This window comes from Phaethon aethereus (assembly GCF_964289735.1).
Source record: "Phaethon aethereus genome assembly, chromosome: 5".
Taxonomy (NCBI): Eukaryota; Metazoa; Chordata; class Aves; order Phaethontiformes; family Phaethontidae; genus Phaethon; species Phaethon aethereus.
In genome coordinates, this window is record NC_138579.1 from 54,067,213 (window position 1) to 54,091,153 (window position 23,941).

A 23,941-nucleotide genomic window follows, 5' to 3' on the forward strand; every position below is an offset into this window, starting at 1 on the left:
ACTGATGCTGACCTTACTGTTGTTGGATGCATGGTATGACTCAGACAGATGCACCTGGGCTTGGCAGCAAGCGAGGGAGGAGAGGGGACAGAAGGTGCCTCTGCTCTGCAGGGCGATGCTGTGGGATTTCTCCTGCACTGCTCTTTCTCCATGGTCCCTTAGGCCCAGCCTTTGTGCTTTTGAATAGTGGGTTTAAATGCTCCCTGCCCCACAGAGATGGGGATAGTGACTCTGTCCACGTGTCACTTACTGCTCACTTCCCTCCCTTCTTGCAAGCTGTGAGTTTAGAAAGCGGGTCCTGCTCTGCTCTCCTCTCCCTGTGGTCCTGCAGGACCCTGCTGATGCTGGAGGAAGTATGAGTTTTCTTGTCATATCTGCTGTCTTTCTCGAAGACGAATGCCTGGGAAAAGGGCAGGAAACCTTCCCCACAGGTCGAGTAGCACAGCCACCTTGTGAAGGCAGAAGGATTTTCCAGCGGAGTCCAGTACCAGGAATTTCTCTCCCTGGGAGCAATGCAAAGCTCAGCCTGCTGCCTGTTGTGATGTAGAGACCCCTTTCCTCATTGCTTCACTTCTGGTGTTTCCAAATGATCTTAGCACCTTAGACCAGTAAGAGCTAATGTCATGACCTCTCTCTGGTCCTGGATTTCATCATCCAAGTATGTTTTTTGTCAGCCCTGTTCACTGAAGGCCCCCATCTCTGAGAGGCGGGCAGTCCTGGGCTTGCGGTGGAAGCCTGCCAAGAGCTTGCAAGAGAAGGAGCTCACGCTGGCGTCCTCCAGGAGACAAACCCGGCTGTGGAGGCAAGGCTGTCTTGCTGGGGGAATCAACAGCTTTTCCCTCTGCCCGTTTACACGGAGGCTCTCGCCTCCGGTAGGTAGTGGTGTGCCATTGCCTCTTCCCCTCCCCACGCCCAGCAAGCTCCTGCCTTCTGGTGACAGCGGCTGCATTCCTCCCTGCCCCTCCTCAGCTCCCTGCGGATCGCCCGGCATCTCTGCCTGAAATAAGAGTGCTGCTGTGATTCCATTCAGCCCCAGTTGTTGCTGGCCCATGGCTGCTAGCTACGTCTCTGCCTGCCAGGGCTGCTCCGCCTTGCATCCTTGGCTGGCTCGGACCACGGGAGTCGCTGGCAGGTTTGGGCCGATTGTCTCCAAAAAGAAAACCCTGTAGGTGCATACTTCATTTCAAGTCTGTGGGCAATTGCGGTGAAGTCAATAGGAGTGTTCACATGCTTAAACCTAATTACTCCTGTAAGTACTTGTAGGGCTGGGACAGGCTCTTTTTCATCAACAGAGACCTTTTGTGGTGGATCTCTTGCATCTCCTCACCAAATTTAGAAAGAAAAAAATGCGATATGACAGCATCTGAGCAGCCCACTGAGTGAGGCCAGCATCAATGCCTGTGCTTAGTGGTTTTTTGTTGTTCCTAATCACCTAGGCGATGCTTAGTAAATACCTGCGAAAAAAATAAAGTTTTGAAATGAAGAGACAGTGGGGAGGAGGGAAGGCATTTCCTTCTCGTCTGGCTTTAATGCACTTCCTTTTTATTGAGATTTCTGGGCGTATTTCATGGGCAACTTCCCCATTTCAGCTTACCAGGCAGCAAGAAACACTTCTGCAGAAGTGATTGAAAGGAAACACGCAAATGAGGTGAGGGGGACTGAAAGAAGAAGGAAGGTGAGGGTCTAAGCTGGGTGGTCCCATCATAACTCCTCCCGTCTCGGAGACAGCCAGGGGAATATTCCCACTTAAGGCAGGGGGACATGGGCAGGCCATGCCATGGGCACCGTGACGTGCAAGTATAAGGCAGGGCTGGAACTTGCTAGGTACAAGTCCAGGCACCTGTTGGTTTGGTATAGCAGAAGATCTTTTCCCCAAAAAAGGCACACGTGGACCAGGACATGCAGGTTAGGGGAAAAAAAGACTATTTTTTTTTTTCCATGGTAGCGTGAAGAGCACTCATCTGAATGCATGGCAGACGGGCATTTTGTTTTAGCAGGTGGCAATGTTGTCAGTCCTTCATCAAACACTCATGCTCTTCTTAAATCTCCTGAAGTACCAGTGTCTTGTGGGGGCAAGCCAGATTTTTTTGCTCTTCCCCAATTTGATGGCTGGGGAAACAGAGGCAGGGGACAGTCCGTCACTGGAGTAGGTTGAGGGGGAGGTTTGTGAGCAGAAGCAGGCTGCGTGCTGCTTTCCTGCCTGAGGTTGCAGCCTAGTGGCTTCCCCCAGAGTCCAGGTGCTATCTCCATCCCAGAAGAACATTTTTCTCTGGTGCAGCATTTCCCAGCACAAAGCCTCTCTCACGTTAATCTGGCTCTTGGCTCACCTCTGGATGTTCAGGGACCGTTTGGAGGTGAGCCCTTCGCAGAAGACTTCTGCTGTGAAGGGGCCGGGAGTGATTTACAGCCCTCCGAGCGGGAGTTGACAACCTGGATTTCGGCTCCCAAGTTGCTTTGTGTAATCAGGAAAGCAGTGGTGGAAAAAAAAGGGGGAAAAAATAGCGGGGGGTGGGGGGGAATTGAAGAAGGGAAGGAGGAGGGGGGTGGAGAAGATGAAGGAGGGAGAGAAGAGGGTTAAAGCAGAGGAGAGAGAAGCCCCCCTCGCTGGCGAGTGGGGAGCGCCGGGCTTTGTGCTGCGGGACCCGCCGCCGGCTGCGCTCCGAGAGATTCTCCCGTGACACTTCCACGAGGCGGAGGGGGGAGGAGGAGGAGGTAGAGGTGGAGGAGACAAGCCGGGGGTGTGGAGCGGAGGGGGGGCTTGCAGGAACAAAAGGAAACCAGCTGCAGAACTTCCTGAAGGCGGAGAGGGGGGACGCGGGAGCGCGCAGCGCCGGGCGGGCGGGCAGGCAGCTGCCTGCGGCGCTGGGGAAGGGGGCGGCAGCCGGGACCCTCCCCGCCGCTCGGCCGTGGCCACCATGACCAGCGCGATCCTGAGGAGGAACTCCAGCAAGCAGGGCCTGCAGAACCTCATCAGGTGAGCGCCCACCTGCCCACGGGGGGACCCGGCTCCGGCTGGCTGCTGCCCGCAGCGGCGCGCCTCTGCCCGTGGGTCGCGGGTGGGGGGTACCGAGGGGGAAAGGAAAGGATGTGTATTCCGCACCGATCATCTTCTTGTCCCTTTAAACCAACTGGATTTCTCCCTCACCCCGGTTCTCCAGCAGACGTGATGCGTTGGAAGGAAGGGAAATAGATACACTCCCCTCCCTCCCCAAAAGCAATATGAGAAAAGCAGATTTGAACTTACTGATGGCTTTTCCAGGAGCACACAACTGAAATAGCTGAGCACAACTGTACTGTGACACTCACCTGAGCCGGCTGATTGCCCCCACCTCTGTGCACAGGATGTCTCAGTACGTGTCTTTTTGTGTCCCCTGAGCGCGGAAGGCTTCTGCCTAGAAAAAGGATTTTTTTTTTTTTCCCCCCTAGGAAATGTACGCTGGGCATGCTGTGATGTGCATTTTCAATTCAAAGATCTGTAAAGGACCAGATCCTCCCAAGGCTGCGAGCTGACATTGCTTTTTGGATTTAATTAATCGCAATAGTGCTTTGAACCTTTCTCTCAGAGTATAATTGCCAGGGCAGGGAGGTGGATGGTTTGGTTGGGTTTATTCCCATTTGTTCGCCGGGGCCGAGCCGGGGAGGACGGCTACATTGTCTGCTGGCGCTGGGGTTCCCTTCCATGCGGTCACTCTGCTTTTCCCTGGGGGCTGGAAAAGCTGCTTTCCTCTGTGGGTCTCCGGGACCCTCCTCTGGCTGCCGATGCTGGGGGGAGCTTATTCTGTGCCATGCTGATGGCTCTGAGCGGGCAGAAGCACACTCCTCACCTCTTTATATGTAATTGAGCAGCTGGATGGGTGAGAGAGGGAACTGGGGAGTGCTGGACTCACATCCCGCGTCTTGGGCACCTCTTGGCTCCCTTGTGCTTGCCGGTGCCTGGCTGGTCTCCAGCCGGGATGTCAAAGATACCAAGAGGGCGTTTGGACCGGCATCTTCCAGTCAGTTTGGGATTTCCCTGGCTGGTAATGCAGCCTCTAAACCTCACCGCTTGAATGAGTTTCTTGCCTTGGAAGGGAAATTGCTCCTTACAGCCACCCAGTCCCTCCCGCTTTCTCCTGGGGCCCGTTCTGGGCCCAGGGGAGCCGGCAGCAAAGCTCCTGCTGGTTGCACGGACGCCTGGGATGGCAGGCGGGCAGGAGGAGCTGACTCCTCTCTGTTCATCTCATGTTTGGCCTGTTGTGCTCTTTCCCTGGTCTCGGCCCAGAGGGACTGGGATCTTGGTACAGATCCCTGTTTCAGAACAGGGCTTGGTCAGGGGTTCGCGAGGGGTACGGAAATCTCCGCGTGGGTGTGCAGCAGGCAAGGATGGGCTCAAATGTGGGGGCAGCTGGTACTGAGGAGGGCCAGGCGAATGAACCGGGGTGGGAATCACCTGTGCAGAGCTGCGCGGCAACTTTGCAGGGTGGCAGATGCGGGGGGGAGCCACAGAAAAGGGGTGTCTAAAGAGAAAAGAGGTGTCTAAAGAGCTGTCCTTGGCACAGCCCAAGTGAGAGGTGTTTTCCTGTCCTTAATGGTGTCTTCAAGTTTCTCCTGCTGTGGATAAGGGACTTTTAGTGCCCTGGAGACTCACAGGGGCTTTTGCCAGGGGAACTCTGGGATGACGTTTGTCCTGTGTGGGGTTATTACGCTTCATCTGGCTTTGCGGCTGTGTTTTCCAAGTCCTGCTTACAGATGAGGAGGGAGGTGGGCTGTGAAGATGCGTGAGGGTTTTCATCCATGGTTTACACCCAAATAACCCCACCAATGCTCACAGAAGTCAACAGGAGAATAGGCAGGATCTGTTCCATGCACAGCACAGCCTGTTTTGCAGTTGTACTTGCTCCCAGAGCAGTTTCACTCCTAAGCCTAGCTGTGGGCCTGGCTCTGTAAGCCCTGTCAGCCTGGGTGCAGGCTCAAGCTCCTTCAGTTGGTGAATGGCTTGAGGTTCCTGGCTTAAAGATATATTGCTGTCAAGATTGCTGTGTTCTGCTTTTACCTGTCCCAAGGTGACTGCAGGCAGAGCAGTTACACTGCGTAGGTCCTAGGCTCTTCTGATGCACCCAAGTGCGAATGAACACCCAAGTGCATCAGTGACCTGGAGCACAAGAGTGAAAATGGCTGCGCAGAGCAATATTCGTGAGCACTGGGGATTTCGGTGTCATGCCAAGATTTACCCGGCCGCTCCTGCTGCCGAATATCAGCAGGGATAACCAGGGACTTACCCTCTTTGAGCATCACTCAGCGAAGGGAGCTGCTTGCCAGGCTGTCCTACAGCTGGCTTAAGGGATCCTGAGCTGAAACCAGTGTAAAAAAGTCCTGTGGATTTTGGGTTGATGAGCTGAATCCCAATGATTAAGCATTGGCTTTGTGCTGGAGACGAAACCCCAGCATTTCAGCCAAAGTGGCCCATGCCTGTGTGGGGAGCAGGAGTGCCTGGCTGCCACCACCCAAACATCAGTCCCAGGAGCCAAATTTGCATGAAATGGCTTTTCCACGGACCGTGCTGACAGGTTTAGCACAGACTGGGTTTCAGGGTGGGTTGGGGTGCTTGAGAGCAGTGGGCCATGTCAGGGGCACTGCAGGCTGAAGCGCTGAGTCAGCACTCTGGGAACTGTCCTTCACCTTTTCCCAGCCTGGAGGTGAGCTGGAAAGATTAGCCCTCCTTGTTCCTTGCTGGCTGCCAGCAGTGGGACACGGGCAGCTTTGCAGGAGTGTGCCATTTACATCTGAAGGGTTGGAGGCTGAAAAGAGCCCAGGGTTATGCCTTGGACCGAAGAGCACAAATGGCTGAGCAATTAGCTGGGAAACGCATAGGGAAGAATGTGCAGTTGCAGGGTTATCAACCTCCCCTCCTTTGCCCCGTGTTCCGGCGCATAGTATCTCTATCAGGATATCCCCAGGGAAAGATTTCTCCCTTTGTAGCACGTTAACAGCAGTGATCCCTCACACACCCGCAAGACTCTATATTTTTTAAAGTCCTCTCCAAACATGAACCGCTTTATCTTGTTATCATGGTCTATTTTTCCTTATCCTTCTAATGAATTCCTATAAATAAGATAGGGATCCAGCGCCTGTCATGTCGATTCATTCAGTTCATTATCTGCTCCTGCTGGAATTTTACTCTCCCTCTATTTATCGAGCCTTGAGTGTTTCACAAAAGAATATGGCTGTTTAATTAACCTACAAATCAGCCTCTCTGTAAATCAGCTGTGCCGCTCCTCGAAACTGGATTACCGGGCCTCTCAGTTGACACTGCTCCCACTAAGTGCTGCGGTGGCTTGCTGTGGTCACCTCCCCGTAGCCGGGCTGTTGGTGCCTGCCTGGGGTGTGCAGCTGTGGGGTGAAGGGTGCGCACGGATGGATGTGCGTTGGAAGAGCTGCCGCTCTCGTCTCAGCTGGTTTGGTTTTTATCCAGCACGTGGGTGAATCCCGAGTGTCATTAGGAAGTGAGCTGTGATCTGTTTTTGGGGAGAAAGGACAGTTTTCTTGCAGGCTGCTTGCACGCTGCTTAGCATGACGGGGGACCTGGCCCAGAACAGGGGCTCCAAAGCATGGCCGCTGCACAGGCAACACACAAACGGGCATCTGTAATTACATGTCTTTGCAACGCTGTAGAGTCTGAAGTGCAAATAATGCTGTGGGGACGGGGGACTGAATCTTGAGGATGAAAAAGCTCAGGGGAAGAAAAGAAGGCAGAAAATCAGATTGGGTGATAAACCTGATTATTTCCTCTGTAGGACGGGACTTCTGCGTCTTTATCTTTTGTGGAGTCATTAACATGGGAAGCCAAACCGTGGGATCTGAAACCATGCTTGCACACCCTGTGTTTTGGCCTGCCATACCTGGGGAGATGCTTTCCGCCTCCAGCCGATGCCAGCACTGGTGGTCCTGGTGCCCGCAAGGCAGCTGCGCAGCCGCCTCTTTCTCCTTGCAACGTGCTGCCACATCACTGAGCAACGCCCCGGCGATGCTCGGAGTCCCCCAGCATTAGGGGTAGCTTTAAAATTCCCCAAACTCATTGAATTTTGGTGTATGTCATGAGTGTAATATTTAGTTTGATGGGGGTCCAGGGGCTTTGCCCACCTCTGCGGGATGCCTTCCTTTCCGCCTGCGTGCGATCTTTCCTGGAGCTTGCCAGGATATGTCTCAGCAGGGGAGATGCTACTCCAGTATTTCTGTCTTGACCTCCTGAGCGCTGAGCTGAGAACAAGAAGCTCGAAGTGCCTGGGAGGGCTGGCTGGTGCTTTGAAAGGGGAGGACGTTTAGGGGGTGGTTGATGCCAGGACACTGTCTGGGCACGGTTTGTTGCCTGGGAGGTTACAGCCTCCGAGGGCTACTGCAGCATCTCTTTACTCCACCTCCCCGGGTTGTGGATAGGTACAGGGAGCGAGGAAAGCTTGCTGTGAAGAAGTGGGGCAGCTCTTTAGGGGGAGACGGGACAAATGAACGTGCAGGAATGAGGCAGTAGCAGTGCTGCTGCATGGGGAGAGGAGGGAGGGATGCCGGCATGGGGACAGGGCCCTCATCAGTGCGATACACACCTTGCAGTGCTGCCTCAACCTTTCACAGGGGGCCTATGGTCCCTGCAGGGCTTACCACCACAGTGCTTCCCTTCCCGAATTCTCCCTATTTTGATGTTTATTAGTGGCCTTTTTTTGTATCCCTCTGTATCCCATCGCCGGGGCCAGGGCAGAGCTGATGGGCACCTTTTGCGAGCCCCACGAGCGGAGGGCAGACGGGAAGGGAGAGGCGACCGGACGCTGCTGGTGGGAAGGAGCGGTCGGGAGAGCCCTTTGGCCGGACTGATTGCCCGGCGCCTGTGGGGCATGCCCGGGGGCTTTCCACATCCCAACACGGCTTCGGTGATGGCAGCTGCTTGCAGAGTGATGACACCTCATTTTGCAAGCCAGGAGGGACCTGGAGCTTTCCAGCCCAGTTGAGCCGTGGGGCAGGGTGGGGGTAAGGTGCCAAGCTGGTGTGTGGCGAGTACCCCCTCCCAGGGTGCTCTGTGGGATGCCCACCCTCTGTTTTCACCCCAAGGAGGGCAGCTCATCCTTCTCTTTCCAGCGGCAGCAGCTCATCCATCCCCTCTGAGTACCCTGTGGATCCATTCCCAGATGTTCCCAGCCCTGGGGCTTGTTTTGTCAGGAGCACTCCACCTACCATTAACTTTCCCCAGAAGCCAGCTGGTGGTTTTTGTTTGATTTTAGCCTTGCTTGTCTCAGACTTCTACCTGCTCTCAAGCTATTGGAAATTTAGGGCCTGAACTTGAGCCCATGGAAATTTTGGGGAGCTGTAGTGAGCCCCCGAGCCCCTTGGGGCTGCAGCTGTGTGTTATCTGCATCCTCTGGTGAGGCAGAGGAGGACCACCACGCGAGTCTGAGCATGGTTCAGCTGGAAAGGGCACTGGATGGGGACGCTGGGGTCTGAGGCTTTGCAGCTGGGACGGTGCGTGAGAACAAATTTTCAGCTTCCAGACTCTTTTTCCTTCTCCCACCATTTGTATGACTTAACTCGTTTGAGTGCATGGGGGCTGCAATCAGTATTTTGGGGCAAAGACTGTTTTTTTTCTCATGAAGAACACGCCGCCTTAGCGCAGCGGGGACCGAGGGCTCGATGCTAACTGGGGGTCCTGTTGCAGCGCAACTCATCAGCCGTGGCCGTAAAGGAAGAGAACCTCAGCTCTCCCAGGGAGCAGAGCAGCGTGTTCCCACGGCCTCCCTGCTGCCTCCTGCCAGTGCTGGGGTAGCAAACTCCCTCCTGCCGCCGGAGGCTGTAGGACTTGGGGGGACCACGTCGCCCCGAGGGCTGCAAAACGAAGGACTCGCAGGCAAGCCAGTGGTGCTATAAAAAACAGCATGCCTGGTACGAATCTCACACTTAATCCCAGTTTGAAGCTGGGGTAAGGCTATTGCTCGCCTCCCTAGGCTCAGGCTTGTCTTTCAGCCTGAGTGTATTGAGGAGAATGCTGGCTGACTGTAGCCGAGGCAGGGAGGCTTCGAAGGCTTGCTTCCCTCTCCAGGAAGGGGAAAAAAATGAAATACAAAAGTTGGGTGAGCCAGTCCGAACCTCTCTGACAAATCTATTTTCTCCTCCGGCGTGCTCCTCCCTTGCAAAAACAGAGCCCAGACTTCCTGCTCTTTAGAAAAAAACTCTGATTTCTTGAACCTTAGGGCTGAGATGGAGAGACCGTGAGAAAGGGCCATGGTTCGAGGTCGTATGTGGCACCAATTTCTCACACCTACTGAATACCATAGAGTGCTGGGAGGGCTCAAAATCCAGCCCTTTACCCCCCTCCCCCCCGCCAAATTCCTGACCGGTGATGTTAATACATTACCGCACCAGCCTATCTGTGTGCTAAGGACCCACGGTCCTGGGGGTGCAATCCATCATCTTGTAAGGGATTCGTTGGGATTCTGCCTGCCATGATTACAACCAATAATAATAAAAAGAAGCAGTCGTTCCCGTGGGCTGCCTCGTGCCTCTACAAGTGGGCTGTGCATCACCCACAGCGTCTGGAAGCACGCAGCACCCCCCGTGCCACCGTCCTGCGAGAGGCAGGAGGGGACAGACAAGGCTTGTGCTGAAGGACCAGCCCTGCCCGTGGCCCTCCTCCGGGGACTGTTCCTGCCATTCACCAACAGCTTTCTGAAACATCTCTCGTTTTGCTCATGGAAGCTGTAAATTACCAGCTTTGGGCTTTCCCTGCTCATCACACCACAGTGACAGGTCGGTCTTGGCAGGGAATTTAATGAAGGCTAAACCAGGCAGAGTTTTATACCTGGCACATGTGGATGTGTGGCTGCGCATCTGCACATCCTTCTCTGGGCAGAAATGGGATGCGCTTTTCTGGAGAAAACCCAAGATTAATTTAAAAAAAAGAGGTGCTTTTATTTTTGAGGGGGAAGATAGATCTCCTCTGTGCTGCCTGAGTTTTTCGTCCATTTCTGCTCGATGAAATTTCAGACCGTATCATATTCTGTTCAGACACCTTGGCGTGGCCTTATTGCCCCGCGCGTGACAGCTTTCCGCACCCCCCAGCTCCAGTGGGTCGCTGGGGACGGGCTCCGTGGCCGCCCCGGGTGCGAAGCAGCTCTACCCTGCTGTTCGCATCTTGAAGGCGAGCCGTGATTTATAGGAGAAACAGGGAGACGCGGCTGAGACGGCGCAGCTACGGGTGGGGAAGCTTGGTATGAGAAAAAGGCTGAGGGTGAAGCATATATACGCATTTTTTTCCTCACCCCCTTGCCCCCCTTCTTGTTCAAACTCTGTAGCCTGGACTCTGAATGGAGCAATGCAGCTGAGGAATTACATGAATGTATGGGAGGGAGAGGCTTGTGCAGCATCTCTGGCTGCCTTTGACTGACAAGCTGATCTTTCAGAGCTGGGGTAACCATCTCCCCCGAGACTGGGCTGCAATAAACTCCAGCCTGTGACATAATAATTTTTGAGTTTATTTCTTTTCCCAGTCTCCCTGTATCGTACCGCTACCCACACCCCCTTCCTTCTCCAATGGGATGATTACCCAGCTGAAGTCTTTGCTATCAAGCCACATTACTCCTAAGCCACAGGAACCTGTCCATCAAGAAGCGTAACTGTTGCTTGCTGTCTGGCTCAGTGATGGCCATACTGTAGACGCTTTGCCAGCCCGTGTCCCCTGGTGTCAGGGACCACAGCCGCGGTCGCTGGCATTCAGCAGCAGCCTCTTGGCGGAGCACTAATCAGGGGGTCGGGATGCCAGCTGGACCTCTGCTTTGTTCCGTATATCTTCCTGGCTTCATGGTGGCTTTGGACAAGCCCTTGGGCTAAGGGGCAGGTTTCTGAAGGTGTCTTGATAGGTGGAGGTAAACCTGCGTCTTAGAGGGATTTTTGGAAAGGGCTGAGATGCTGAATGCTGGTGCCTGACGCTGCTGCCCACAGTGTGAGGCATCCCCTGGGACACTGCTTTGAGCCAGCGCATATGTGATTTGCAGGGATGGAGAGAAACTGAGCCATGGCAGCATGACCATGCATTGCATGCAAATGTCCTCAGCCATGACTTCTTTGACGGCCTGACACCAGTTGTCCTGAATGACATGAGTGGAGGCATTATCTGGGTATTTCATTATGCTTGACTCGGTCGCACTGATCCATTATATGCTGTTTATAAGAGATTAATAAGTGATTAATTTGTTGGCGGAAGGTCAAGTAAGTGAGGGAGATGCTCCATTGTAGCCTTTTAAGGGTGTCCTCTTCCATTTAATGTGGCAGGGTGAGCTGCACATCTCCATACCCCTGCCAATCATGTGTGGGACCTTTATAAATGGGTGATAAATGCAATACAAAGTAAAGCCCAGAGCTCTGCTTGGCAGCAGGATGAACTTGTTGACAGTCCTAGGACATATTCTGCGCCGATATTGTATCTGGCACCGTGACAAGACAACAGAGGATGCAATGGACTATGTGGGAAGGGGAAGGTCCCTTGCATAGGTTTCTGGCATCTGCCTTTCTCCTAACCTCAACAGAGAGGCCAACGGGATGGTTTCCAGGAGATGCAGGGCTACCCTTCCCAGTTCTTCTCTAGTTCATGGAGCCCCATCTCTTGTGGGTGATACTTTCAGCAGTGGTAGATGCTGTTGCCTTTGCAGGTGATGGGGCAATATATCCTCTGGGAAACAGCAGCCATCATGCCAGGGGTTGCACATGGCTCCTCCTAAACTCTGCTCCCAAAACCTCTTTCCTCGTGAACCCTGGCTGTGCCAGGGGCAGCCTACCCGACAGAAGCAGCAACCAAAGTCAACTCTGTCCTGGCCCAATATCCCGGCGAGCTCAGGAGACAGGAATGTCCAATGTGCTGGTAGAGGGTTCCTGGGTTTTTCTGGCACAGGTCTGCAAAGCCCAAAGCCTCTGGGAGGCATTTAATTTTCCTTTCTGGAATTAGCTTTAGTGCTGAAGGTTGGGTTTGGGCCAGCAAAGCTTCCTTTGAGCTGTCGGCCGTGCAAAAGACTCCTTGAGTCTTCAGTGTTTCCCTTAAACACAGCTCATCTGGTGCCAGAAATTTCCCTCGCCTGAATATTATATTCTCCTCAAGTGCCGGTGAGGAATTGCCCAAAGGAAACGTGACCTTTCCAGCAACGCTGGCTTGTCTGGAGCGGCCATTCCTGGCCATGTGGAATGGCGCAGCCGGAGCGCGGGTGCCTGTACCACCCTGCAGGAGGAAGAGGAGGTGTTTTGTAGGGAGAACGCAAATAAAACCCCTCCCTTGTCTGGGGGTCCGGTGGGAGGTGAAGTCAAGAGCTGGATCTGAAATGGGCAGCCGGCCCCAGTCAGAGCAGAAGTCTGAGCATCCCAGATGCTTGGCAAGCTGTGACTCCGCGGCCAAAGCTGAACCAAGGAGCTTTCGGCCCGTCCTTAGGCCTGCAGGATCTCCTCACTTCCTGAGGAAGAGATAAGCCCCTTCCATAAAGAGTGTTTTGCCCCAAACCAAGACCTCAAAAAGCTGTTGGCAGAGATATAGGGACCACATAAGAGAAATGACCCGTCCCTGTGGTGAGGTCTTGCCAGAGCAAGCCTTGCCGCAGCTCCTGGCTGCCCGGGCAGCAAAGCAGTTTCTCTACCCTCTCTTCTCCAGACCCACTAATGTTTGCGGGAGGGGGCGAATTTCCTTTCACCTCACATGAAAATCCCTCTATATAGGCAGGTGACTGGATGCAGGAGTGTAACATACTGTAGTTCATCTTGCAAGTCCTCAAGCTTCAAGTCTTCTTGCTTTCCATTTCCCCATCCTGTGTTGGGTGAAATGAAGTGGGGAGCTCTCAGTCCCACCGGCAGCTATGAGCCTGCTTCTTCCCAAAACTTCCCCAGCCTGGGACCGACCTGGGAAAGTGCTGGCTGGAGGTGAAGGCAGAGGTACGTGGTATCAGCCCAATCCTGAAGAGCCAGGTAATTATTTCTAGAAATGGGAAAGATGGTCGTGCAATACCACTCTGGGCCAAGGACATTGAATTACTGAATGTGATGGTGAGCAATTAGAGCAAACGGGAGACCGCGGCCCCTTCTTAGAAAACAGAACCGTTTGGAAATTAAATCTTTCCACCTTTTTGCTTTGAAAGGCAATTTAACAGCTGACCCCCTCCTCACACTTGGGCTCGTCCAAATTGAAATGGCACATTCAGTCTGCGGTCCAACAAACCCTTGTAGCTAATCCAAATGCAAGGACTTTGGCAAGGTTTAGTTTCTCATCTGTTTGGGGTTTTTCTTTGTTTGTTTTTTACTGAAGACAAATATTTGTGCTGCTAGGTCAGTCAAAAAAAGAATCATCCTTTTCCCTCTGCTTGTCCGTGTGACTACTGAACCCCAAAGAATCGCTTATTAAACCTTGCTCCGCCACCAGCCTGTTTGAGCATGAGAGACAGCCCTGAATCCACTAATAAACCAGTTTTAGGTGTTTGCTGGAGGGTGCTGATGTTTCTGAACCCAGGGCTCGGTGGGGGCTTTACCCACAGCCCTTGTTGCTGAGAGGGGCAGGCACGGAGCTCCCAGCATCGCAGCCCCACCACGATGCTCAGCGCATCTGAGCCACGCGCCGGCGCGGTGCTGGGCAGCTCAGAGGCTGGTTTGCTCTGCGACAAAGGGAGCTGGGAAAGATATTTTCTGCTTTTGCAGAAAAATCCTTCTCCCCAAAACGGTCGCCCCTGGCTCCGTCCTCAGCCTGTTTGGAGGATGCAGGGACAGAATAGCGAGCCGGTGAGGTCATGGGGAGAGAGTTAGTCACATCCAACTGGGAAGGGGAGAGGGCTGGCAACCAGCGTTGCTCTCGCACCACGGAAAGCTCGCGTGGTTTGGAGGGGAACCCCCTCCGGGCTCCCCCAGGTGCCCCGGCTAAGCCAGGGGGTTGGTGCAGTGCCGCCTCTGCAGCAGCTTCCCAAGGAGCTGGAGGAGGGGGTGAAGGAATTAAATCGAAATCTGATTTGTTCTGGCATAAATGTGGACCTTGCCTCTCGTAACTGGGGCGATGTGGGCGAGAGGGGGTTAAGAGCCTTTCCGAATCGGAGACTATCTGGAGCTGTCGCACAAGGGAGGGAGATCATGGCAGAGTTTAATGAATGACTTCATTTATATATTAAAAAAAAAAAACTCAACACAACAACACGGTGGCTTCCTGCCAGGCCCACAGACAAGGGTTTCTATGGGAACCTGGGGGAAAACAATAAACAGGAGTGTGGGACGAGTAGGGAAGGGAGGAGGGGAGCCCGGGCTCTGGTCCGGGTCTGCTTTGCTCCCCATGGAGAGCAAGGTGGCAAGGGGTGACAGGGGTGGGGGGAGAAGGGGAAAGGGTGGCTGAATTTGGGGCTTGCAAAAAGACCCCACCCTAAATAAGGCAGGCAGTAATTACACGGCAGCAGAGTGGTCTCTTTGTCAAGTCCTGGGATCTGCTTCATTCCCTGCTCCCCCGTGGGCTCGGCCTTGTCTCCATGCATCCCGGCTCTGCTGCCGCAGGGGAGGTGGGAGTTTGGGAGGGTAGGGGTGCGGGGTCACCCCCCAGCTTCCTGCCAGGGTGGCGGTGGGACCACTCGGCAAAGGGATGCTACTGGGGCTCAGCTCAGCGGTCCTGCTGGTGCTGCAGAGTAAAATAGGCTCTGAGTGAGTCTCCCCTGGAAAGGCTGACAAGGTTCATAGAGTAATAAGACAAGCCAAATTTTTCTTGAACAAAATGTCTCAATCACAACTTTTTTCCTTTCCTTTGCTAGGAGAGGAGGGGATCTGCCCTGAATCTCAAGTGAAAACAGCATCTTAGTGAGGCCCTCTCGCATGGTTCATAGTCCAGCTGTGGGCAAAGCCAAGAAGGCTGGCAGGGTGGCACTTCTGGGGTCAGCTGAAACCTGCCCCTTGTTCACTGAAACTGGGCTGAAACAAGTCTCAACTAAGGCATTTTTGGGTTTTTTTTTTTCTTTCCACAAGCTCTTTGCCCCAGTCTGAACTGGTGTTGCATCGTATCTCCTATTGAGCAGGTTCACCCTGTAAGGACTGCAGTCCTTGGGGTGTGCCCAAAGGCAGGGGAGGTGTAGGTCAGGGCTGGGTCCTGCTGCTGGTGGGAGATCACCTTTCTGACTTCTGTGTATGTGCCTTCCACAAGAGCATTTCTGTAAATAGGCTCGCAAATGCCAGGCAAAACAGCCTTCATGGATCTGGCCGAGCCAGGGGCGAGTGGGGTGAGGGAGCACCTGCCCCAGCATCTGCTCCAGCACCTGCCCTGGGTACCACGAGCCAGACCTGCCCTGCTCCGGCTGCTATTGCAGGCCCTTTGGGTGAGCGGTGACCCTGCCACCGCGGCTCGTCCCTTTCTGCCTGTGTCCTGGCTGGTGCTGCCGGCAGTGGAGCAGGAGCTGATCCCACATGGAGACAGGCGTTATCACCGGAGGAGGAATGTGGCAGCCACCTTATCACTTCCTCAGGGATGTGAGAGGCTGTTCTGCTGACAGAGGCATTATTATCCAGCAGCTGAGACGTCTGGGAGACGCCAGGGCAGGTTTTTCTTCTCTGCAGGAGAGGAAGGAATCTCGGCAGGACAGAGCGGGACACAGCCACGGCCCTCCGCTGCTGTTCCCTCTGCTCCCGGTCAGGCAGGAGCAGCTCAGCTGCTTAAGAAAACTCACCCCCAGGGTGCAGACCTCACCCTCCCTGGGCCAAAGCTTGAGATGGAGGAGTGGGATTTCTTGCAGCACTGCAAGACCCTTTACAAACACCTCCTGGAGTGCAAAGCTGCTTTTCAGGGAATGGTGCTTCCAAGTGGGCTTCCAGCCCACGGGGAGGTGGCTGGTCTGGGAAGAGTGGGATACGCACCACACCTTGCTCGGGGTTGGGTGCTCTCCTGCACCCCTGTGCCAGTCTGTGTGTCCCACCTTATCCTTGCACATTGGTCAGTGCCGCCGGGGAGCCATGCCGATGGAGGCAGGGATGCTGCTTTGAGGACCACCTCTCATGGTGGGAGCGCTCCTCTGCAGGAGCCCCCCACTTGCTGAGGGGAGCCCAGGCACCTTGGGGGATTATGGCCAGGTTTCGCAGGGGCTGCCTGACAGTGTTAAGGATGGGTTTTCTCTCTGGCTTGGCAGGCTGACGGCGCAGTGGAGCGTGGAAGACGAGGAGGAGGCGGCGAGAGAGCGGCGGCGGCGGGAGCGGGAGAAGCAGCTGAGGTCCCAGGCAGAAGAGGGCTTGAATGGCACCGGCTCCTGCTTGGAGAGTGCGGGTCCAGCACAGGAAAATCAGTAAGACATACCTGTGGATAAATCCTTCAGCAACATGCTCTCTCCTTGCAGCAAAACCCTCCTGCATCCCTGCAGTGGGTGTCTCTGTTGTTCGGGGTGGTTTGGGGAGATGGGGAAGTTCCCTAATAGGTTTGCATTGGGGGATTTAGCCCAGACTAACAAATAGTGTGTTTCTAGTTTGCGCGGAAAAAGACAGAATCCCTGCTTTGCTCTTTTTTTGGCTGGAGGCAGGGTGTTTTACTGCCCTGAGAGTTTAAACTAGGACAGTTTGGGTAGGGCTGAGCTGAGGTAGGGAGTTCCCATCGCCAGGGATTGCAGTGCCTGCTTAGATTTCAGCTTGTGAGTCAACCTGCGCCAAAACTAATGGAAGTTCCTGATGGGTGCGAAGACAGACACGTGCCTGAGGATGTGACGCACAACCCCAGCCAGATCATGGCGCTGGCGGCTGCGCGAGCGAGCACCTCTCCTGGCCAGGCCCCCAATCCTCCCTCGGGGGATGCTGCCCCGGCGGTGGGGAGCACGGAGGAGCTCCTGAGCTGGTGCAGTTCACAGCTCCAAGGGTTAAAGTTAACCCGATGCTTTAATGGGGCAGGTCCTAAATGATTTTCATTTTTCATTTAGCTCCGGAGGCATTTATGGAGATGCTGAGCTATCTGCTGTCAGAGAGGAAATCCCTGGAGAAGGGGTAGGATGACCAGTCATGTCCCCATCATCCCACCGCAGCATCCCACCACAGCCTCCCCATGTCCATGGTTCAGCAGCCCAGGTGCTGTGCAGCGTAGGGGCTGGCAGAAAAACCAGTCTGCCAGTTGTTGCCAAACTCTGTCTTAAAGACCCCAGTCTTCCCTCTATTTATGAGTTCAACTTATTTCTAAATAGATGAAACACAATGGAAAAGTGGTGGCAGGATTTGGAATTACAGTCAGAGTGAAGCAGCAGCTTCATTTTACTGGAAAAATAGCAAAAGCTATTTATAAAAATCTAATTTTTTCCATGAAAACATCGTTTTTCTTCAGATACTTTCAAAATTATTCAGGACTTTTTTTTTTTTGTCTAAAAGTATTGCAAAGAGGCTTCGAAATCTTTTGTGGAAATACACCCAGTGATATTCTGCAGACAAAACTGCTGTAGTCTGCCCTGAAAGCAAACAGAGGATCTGGAAAGTAATAATAATCGTTAGCTTTTCCAAACCTCCCTTCACACGGGGGCTGGAAAATAATTCGTAAAGGTCTTTAAAATGGCAGACACGATCTCTGGTCTCTGCTTTACCAGGAGATGCTGGGAGCAGCCTCGGGCACAGAGCAGCGTGCAGCAGCCCCAGTAACCCAGCTTGCAGGCTCTGGTCCTGCGGGCACACATATGCTGCTGACCCCGCGGTACCATTGGTGTTGCCCAAATTTAATTGAGTGCTTAAGCATCTGCAAAGGGGGGCAATGATGAGAAAACTCCTAAAATGAGGGGTTTTGCTCCCTGCTCCACGATGCTTGAGCTTGCTGGGCCAGCCTTCACCAGAAGGATGTTTCTTCTTCTCTGGCCATCCCCTGGTTTCTTCTGCAGCTGCTGACAGCCACCTGGGCTTGCTCATGCAGCTGGGGTCAGCCTTGGCTATGAATCTTCCAAAAAGCTTTGCTCTCTCTTGTGTAAACACCGGCCCCTCCTTCCCTCGGCTCTTCCCGCGCTGGGACTCATCCCAACCATGTCACTCCTGTTTGTGCAAACTTGCCCTCGGCATTTCCTTGCACCAACGGGACAGGGCGAAGCTCCTCTCCTCCCTTCCCCACACTAAAAAAAAAGGAGAAATAACCTGCAAAACGGCGGGTTTGCAGGAAAGACGCGCGTGGCCTCAGGAGCCAGAGGGATGGGTGTCAGCTTAAAGCAGTGCTGATGGGGCTGTGCTGGCTCCGCGCTTCCCCTGGGGCTGTGTCTGCAGAGGCAGGGGGGACAGGGAAGCAACCAGTTTTCAAACAGCATTCGGCCGGTCTCCCTTGCTCCCTGGGAGCTTTTCTGATAGCCTGAGCACACACATGTTTGTGGCCAGGGCCACAAATACCAGAGCGATTCTGCCTTAGGCGTCATCAGCCAATGCTGCAGCTTGCCTGAAGCCCTGACCTGGGACTCAGCGGACCTGTGGCCCCATCCTGGCTCTGCGTCAAATTTCCTGAGTGTTGTCCTGGGGCACCCACAAGCTACTGCTACACACACAGCAGAAAATAATCCAACCTGGGCTGGGATGTCCTGGACGGCAGTCTAAGGGGATGCTGAAGCACGGCAGGAGCTGGGCTGTGCTCAGACTTGTGGCTGAGCAGCCGGTTTTGGTGTGCACCCCCTGCTACCCTCCCTGGTGAGGGCACATGTTTTTCGTAAACCCTCAGCTCCTGCAGTCAGTTCAATACGAGACTCCCGAATCTCAGAGAAATGCCCCCGTATTTCAAGCCACCAGGGTCACGGAGGAGGCTAAGAATTTCCTGACAGCTCTAAGAGCCCAGAAAGGCAAAGAAAAGACTCATCCACATTTATTACGTATTTTGAATCTCTGAGTTTTAAACCAATCCGTGGGTCCCACATCCTAATTCCCACTCCCAGGTAACGTGACTGCCCTGTGTCCCAAAAACATCTGGGAAGCCACCTCCTCAGGCTGATGCTTGCAACGTGGCTGCCCACCCAGGACCCTCCTGGCCGGGAGGCAATTCTCCTTGTGAATGCAAGGGAAGAAATAGGGAAAACCCAACAATCCCCATGCACAGCCAGCCCACATCTGGTGCCGGCAGCTGTGCGCCCCAGCAGGGCTGCGGCTCCGTACAGCAGTAGGGTATTCATGGGCAGGGAGCCAGAGTCATGCAAGCGCATGTGACTGGCTCAAAGCTGTAGGGGAACGTGAGGATCCAACCCAGAACTTGAGCCAATGTCCTAATCTTTGGGTCTCCGTGACTTCTTCATCCAGCAATCTCTTCAGGCCAGCTCCTGCTGATGTCTTTTCTATGGGGCTGTGTACGAGCATAACACAAACAGCAACTGAGTTTGAAACATCTCTGGTCCAAACAGGCTAAGGCCAGCTCCAGTGCAGAAGAAAACCATGGACCTTTTGGTTTTGATGTGCTGCTTTGTCTTTTGCTCGCTTGCGTTGGGCCCCAGAGACCAGGCAGGCAGCAGGGTGCTCCTGCTGGAGACATGGAGCTGCCCCTTCTTCCTCTCCATCTTGCAGTGATGCCCCGAGAGACCCACTTTGTACAAGGGCAGCCCTAAGCACATGGCAAAGGCATCTTTTCTGTAACGGAGGATGAGGCTTCAAGTGGGATTTGGGAGCAGCCAGCGGAAAGAAGATGCAATAACTGGAGGGGGAGAAGGATGGTACCAGGCTGGGGCTCTTTCAGGACAGGGCTCTTTCAGGCCAGGTTTGGGGTTTTTTGCATCTTTCTCATCCTAATTTTCCTTCTTTCCTTCTTGCTGTGTTTCAGCTATGACTTTAAGCCATCCGGCACTTCAGAGCTGGAGGAAGACGAGGGGTTCAGCGACTGGTCCCAGAAGCTCGAGCAGCGCAAACAGAGGTGGGTAGGACACAGCCAGACCGAGGGCAGGGGAACCGATGTGCCCAGCAACCGGATCGTCCCCAAGGAGGGGTGACCAAGCCCAGGTCAAGCCTAGCATGCATACGGACAAGGCCAGAGGCTGGAGCGTCAGCAGGACAGGACGGGGTGCAATCCGGCCACCGTTTGGGCTAGCGGGGAGGAACAGGCTCAGGGGCTGCCCCAGGCTTTGGGGATGTTTGGATTGAGCTCTGCACTCCAAGCAATGGCAGCCTGCCAGGACGCCTGGGTTTGGAGGAGTGACAACAGCGGATTTAAGCCACCTGAGCTGCTGCAGGGGCTGAAACGGCCTCTAACATAATCCAGGCCAGCCTAAAAAGCTGTTCTAAGTTATTGCTGCTTCCTGGCTCATGTCAGCATAGTGGGTGTTATGGCCCCAGCCCACCTTGTGCTTGACTCCTCTTTCAGCGGGGGAAAACAGGCAGCAAGGAGCCCTGAGAGGTGCTTGTGCGCCAGCTGTTTAGTCCCCATCTCCCGTCACCCTTCCCTTGCTGAGCTGAACCAAACTCCTGCCTTAACCACTTCCCTTGGGCACCATCTACCTGCATGTGAACTCTGTGACTCAGGTCTCTTGGCAGCTTGATTTTATAGGGAATTTTTGCCCATGTGATGACACAGCCTCTTCTTTACCCCTGAGACTGAAAAAATGCCTAAGATTAATATTTACTGCTGAACAAATAAATAGAGCTCTCCTCTTTCTTACTTTTTTCCAAACACTGTAGCTAAACCGCTCTGCAAGCTGTACCTTTGCAGCCCTGACCCCACAAGCATTGCTCAAGCACCTCGCCGCGGCATTCATTATCACATCTGTGGGAGCAATTAGAGATCAGCCCCATCTGCTTTTCGGCATGCTGCCTCTTTTTCCACCCCTCCTTGCAAAGAGCTTGTCCGGAGAGAAAGGCTGCTGGCTATTCAAAAGACAGTTAGCTGGAAGGGTTGTGTTATCCTCTCCAGAAATTGCTCCTTGGTTTGTTTCTGTGATGCTTGTGCTTATTCTGTAGTGGGGCAGGAGGGTGCTGAGCAGGGGAGATGGCATCCGTGGCAGGTGAAGCCCATCTGGGAGGGGTGGTGCTTTAAAGGCAGCGGCTGTAGCAGAGCAAGTTTTTGGCTGGAGACTGGTTGGGAGAGGCAGCTGAAGGGACTCAGACCCCGTGGGCTTGCTGGGAGAGGGCTTTTTGCAAAAACTGGACTCGCTTTCTGGTGCGTGGCTGTGCCCTGTAAAGCACCTTCGGCAGGTTTGCCTTGCTCACAGGCTTGGCGTGTGGTGCGAGCACAGGTAGGCTGTGTGTCTGGCTGGCACAAGCAGCTGGCATTTCCCAACTCCCCTCTCTTCTGCTTGACTGAATATGGAGCAAACTGGCTTTTTCATGTGAAGGACATTGAGGTGGTGGCTATGAATGTGGGGATGGAGACAATTGCTCTCTGTTGGATGGAGCTAAACCAGCTTGTGCATCCCCTGAGGGCCTTGGGGCTAAGGCATATTTTCCTTTTTGGTTCTGGTTCCCCACTTGTGGGGGGTGATCCATGCTATCAGCTGCACGCAAGAGGGTGGGAGCTATGTCGGACTAGCTGCCTCCCATATAAAATTGCTCTGGTGCGGACGGCATCTTATAGACTGCATCATATCTGCTGGCCTTAATTTTTAATATGAGCTTGCACTTTAGCTGGAGGCATTGCTGGCATTCTGGTTAAGAGAAACTAGTTACCTGGGCCTTCAGAGCCTGTTTGCTGTTGGTGACTGCACTGTTGTGGGAGGATGATTAGCAACAAGCCAAGCGAGCCAGCACATGCATCAGCTTTTTCCCTGTGTGGTCAGTGAGGAGGGCTGGATGGCGGCTGTCCTGCGAGCTGCCTTCCTAGCAGCAGAGAGGTGGGTGGAAAAGTCTTGCTTGAACTTTTTTTCATGTTACGGTGCTGGCTGGCGAGGCAGAAGCGGTGAGTCAGCCTTGCACTTCGGCAGCTGCCTGCTAGCCAGCTCTCTAGCCGTGCTGTCACAAGCTGGGTAATCTTCTAAGAAACGGGAGGAGAAAGCTATTCTCTGGCCAGGAAAAGTAAGATGGCAATAACATCTTGGTGCACGGCTGTGAGCCGTGGAGAGCTCTGGGGTTACGTGCTCACTCTGACTCCCTGCCCAAAGGCATGGGCTGCTCTGCTTTCGCAAAGCTGGTCGCTTAAACGGGCTCCTGGCTCTCCTCTCTGCAGCCTTGGAGGCCTGGAGGAATCCTCCTGTACAGACCTCGTTGTGTTTTTTTTAAACCTAAGCCAAGGGGTGACCCTGGCTGCTTTAGAATTCCTTAGTTTTGCTGGGCTGTGACATGAGGAGAGGTGTAATTTATTCCAGTGGGCAAAACTGAGGCTTGGGGTTAGGTGCAGATACGGCATTGCTTGTGAAGCACTGTGCCTTGCAGACAAAAAAAAGCCTCATGTGAGTGGCTGTGGAGCCTTGCCCTGCGGTTTAGCTTCAGCTAGGGAAAAGGGGAATCTTGGGAAGCATGTTCACATGTCCTTGGTTGGGTCCTCCTCCAGCGAGAGGCTCTGTTAACACGGAAGATGAATTTAGGCAGAGGAAGTTTAGTGCTCCCTGTTGAATTGATGCCGGGAACCGTGGCGGCAGTGTCAGATCTATGTTTGTGCACCAGGACCACAGAGCACGCTGGTTCACCTGGGATTTTGGCTGTAGTGAGCAGAGAATTGAGTCAGCACCACAATGTGGTGTCCTCTCTGCCTGGGGTCTGAGTGGAGGTCTGATCTCTGTTTTCCTGTGGATCTTCCCCGTGGTGAGGCTGGAAAGGTGCAGATAGCTTCAGCTCTGCCACAAGTCTTAGTTGAGCTGCATCTTGGACATTCAAAGTGCGGGAGTGTGACGTGACTGTTACATCTGGGTGCCTGGAACTGGATGGGACCATGAAGTGGCTGTGAGCCCTGGTGTAAAACACCCAGCAGGTTGTAGGCTTGGGGGTGTGATAAAACTAGATTTCTACAGGCCTGAGGCACCTGATAGCGTCTGTAGGCTCATAACAACGTGTTTTGCTGCTTTGACCTCTCTCCCCCACCTCTAGGTCTCCACAACAGTCGTATGAAGAAGAGGACAGCGGTGTGAGGGAAGCTGAAGTCAAACTGGAGCAGATCCAGCTGGATCGGGAAAGCCCAGAGGAGATCCGGGAGGAGAATGTGGTTATTGGGGAGGAAGAGAGGCTGTGCCAGGAAGAAGAACAGGTCCAAGAGCAGGAGGAAGAGGAGAGTGCTGAGCAAGAGGTGGGATCAGGAGGAGCTGACCTTCTCTCCACAGGGTTGGTGGAAGAGCTGGGGCTAGGGGATGCTCTCCAAGAACTCAGCTCACCATTGCTGCTTACACCGCTGGGTGTTGAGCCCACATAGACATGCTTTCATGGCATAACCTGGGGCTGGTGCCACTCTTGCCTATGTGCCTTCTTGGGGTCACTGCAGGCAGCCTCTGCCCTATTGCAAGGGTGGTGTGTTTGCTCCCAGAGCTTGTGGTGGTTTAGTCATGTCCCTGCAATACCGAGAAGGAAAGTGCTACTCTTTCTCCTGTGGTTTTGTGGGCAGTGAGTAGCTCTTCAGGAGAACTCAAATCTAAATTTTACTACTTGTTTTTCTCTCCCCAGCCTTTATTGCACCTTTGGAGCACTTTGGCTTGATGTGTTTCCAAACCTTGCATTGCTCCCAGCTGAGGTTTTCTTTCTTTGATCTTCTGACGAGGTGTAATTCCTGGTTAACGAGAGACAAGGCTGGAACTTGAGTGGTGTGCAAGTCCATTGGGTGGTTGAGCTTCAAATTCTTTTGTTGTAAATGCATTTTGACTTGCTGAGGCTAGGATGCTTTTTGCATTTGAACGGTGTGTGTGACCCGTTCTAGACCTTTATACTAAAGGCAGCTGCTCTCTCTCCTTGTGACCTCTTTAGAGAAAAATCACATTTTCCTATCTTAATAGTGGTGAGAAATCTTTATTAACTAATGCAAGGGCCCCTTTACATATAATTTTGGACCCTTGAACCTGCAAGATTTCACTCTTTTTTTTTTTGTGGGAGTCTCTTTTTCCCCCTGAAATGACACATG

At 53.6% G+C, this 23,941-nt stretch overlaps 1 protein-coding gene across 1 annotated transcript in view; it reads left to right on the forward strand.

Annotated features, from left to right (window-relative positions):
- Positions 1-23,941, forward strand: part of LSP1 (lymphocyte specific protein 1) — a gene marked incomplete at both ends in the record, with an annotated part of 41,258 nt that overhangs the window by 10,157 nt on the left and 7,160 nt on the right. Inside the window, 3 exons of the mRNA XM_082001099.1 lie at positions 16,128-16,280; positions 19,736-19,825; positions 22,924-23,119. Coding sequence (XP_081857225.1) covers positions 16,128-16,280; positions 19,736-19,825; positions 22,924-23,119 — 439 coding nt within the window. The remainder of the gene's footprint in view (positions 1-16,127; positions 16,281-19,735; positions 19,826-22,923; positions 23,120-23,941) is intronic.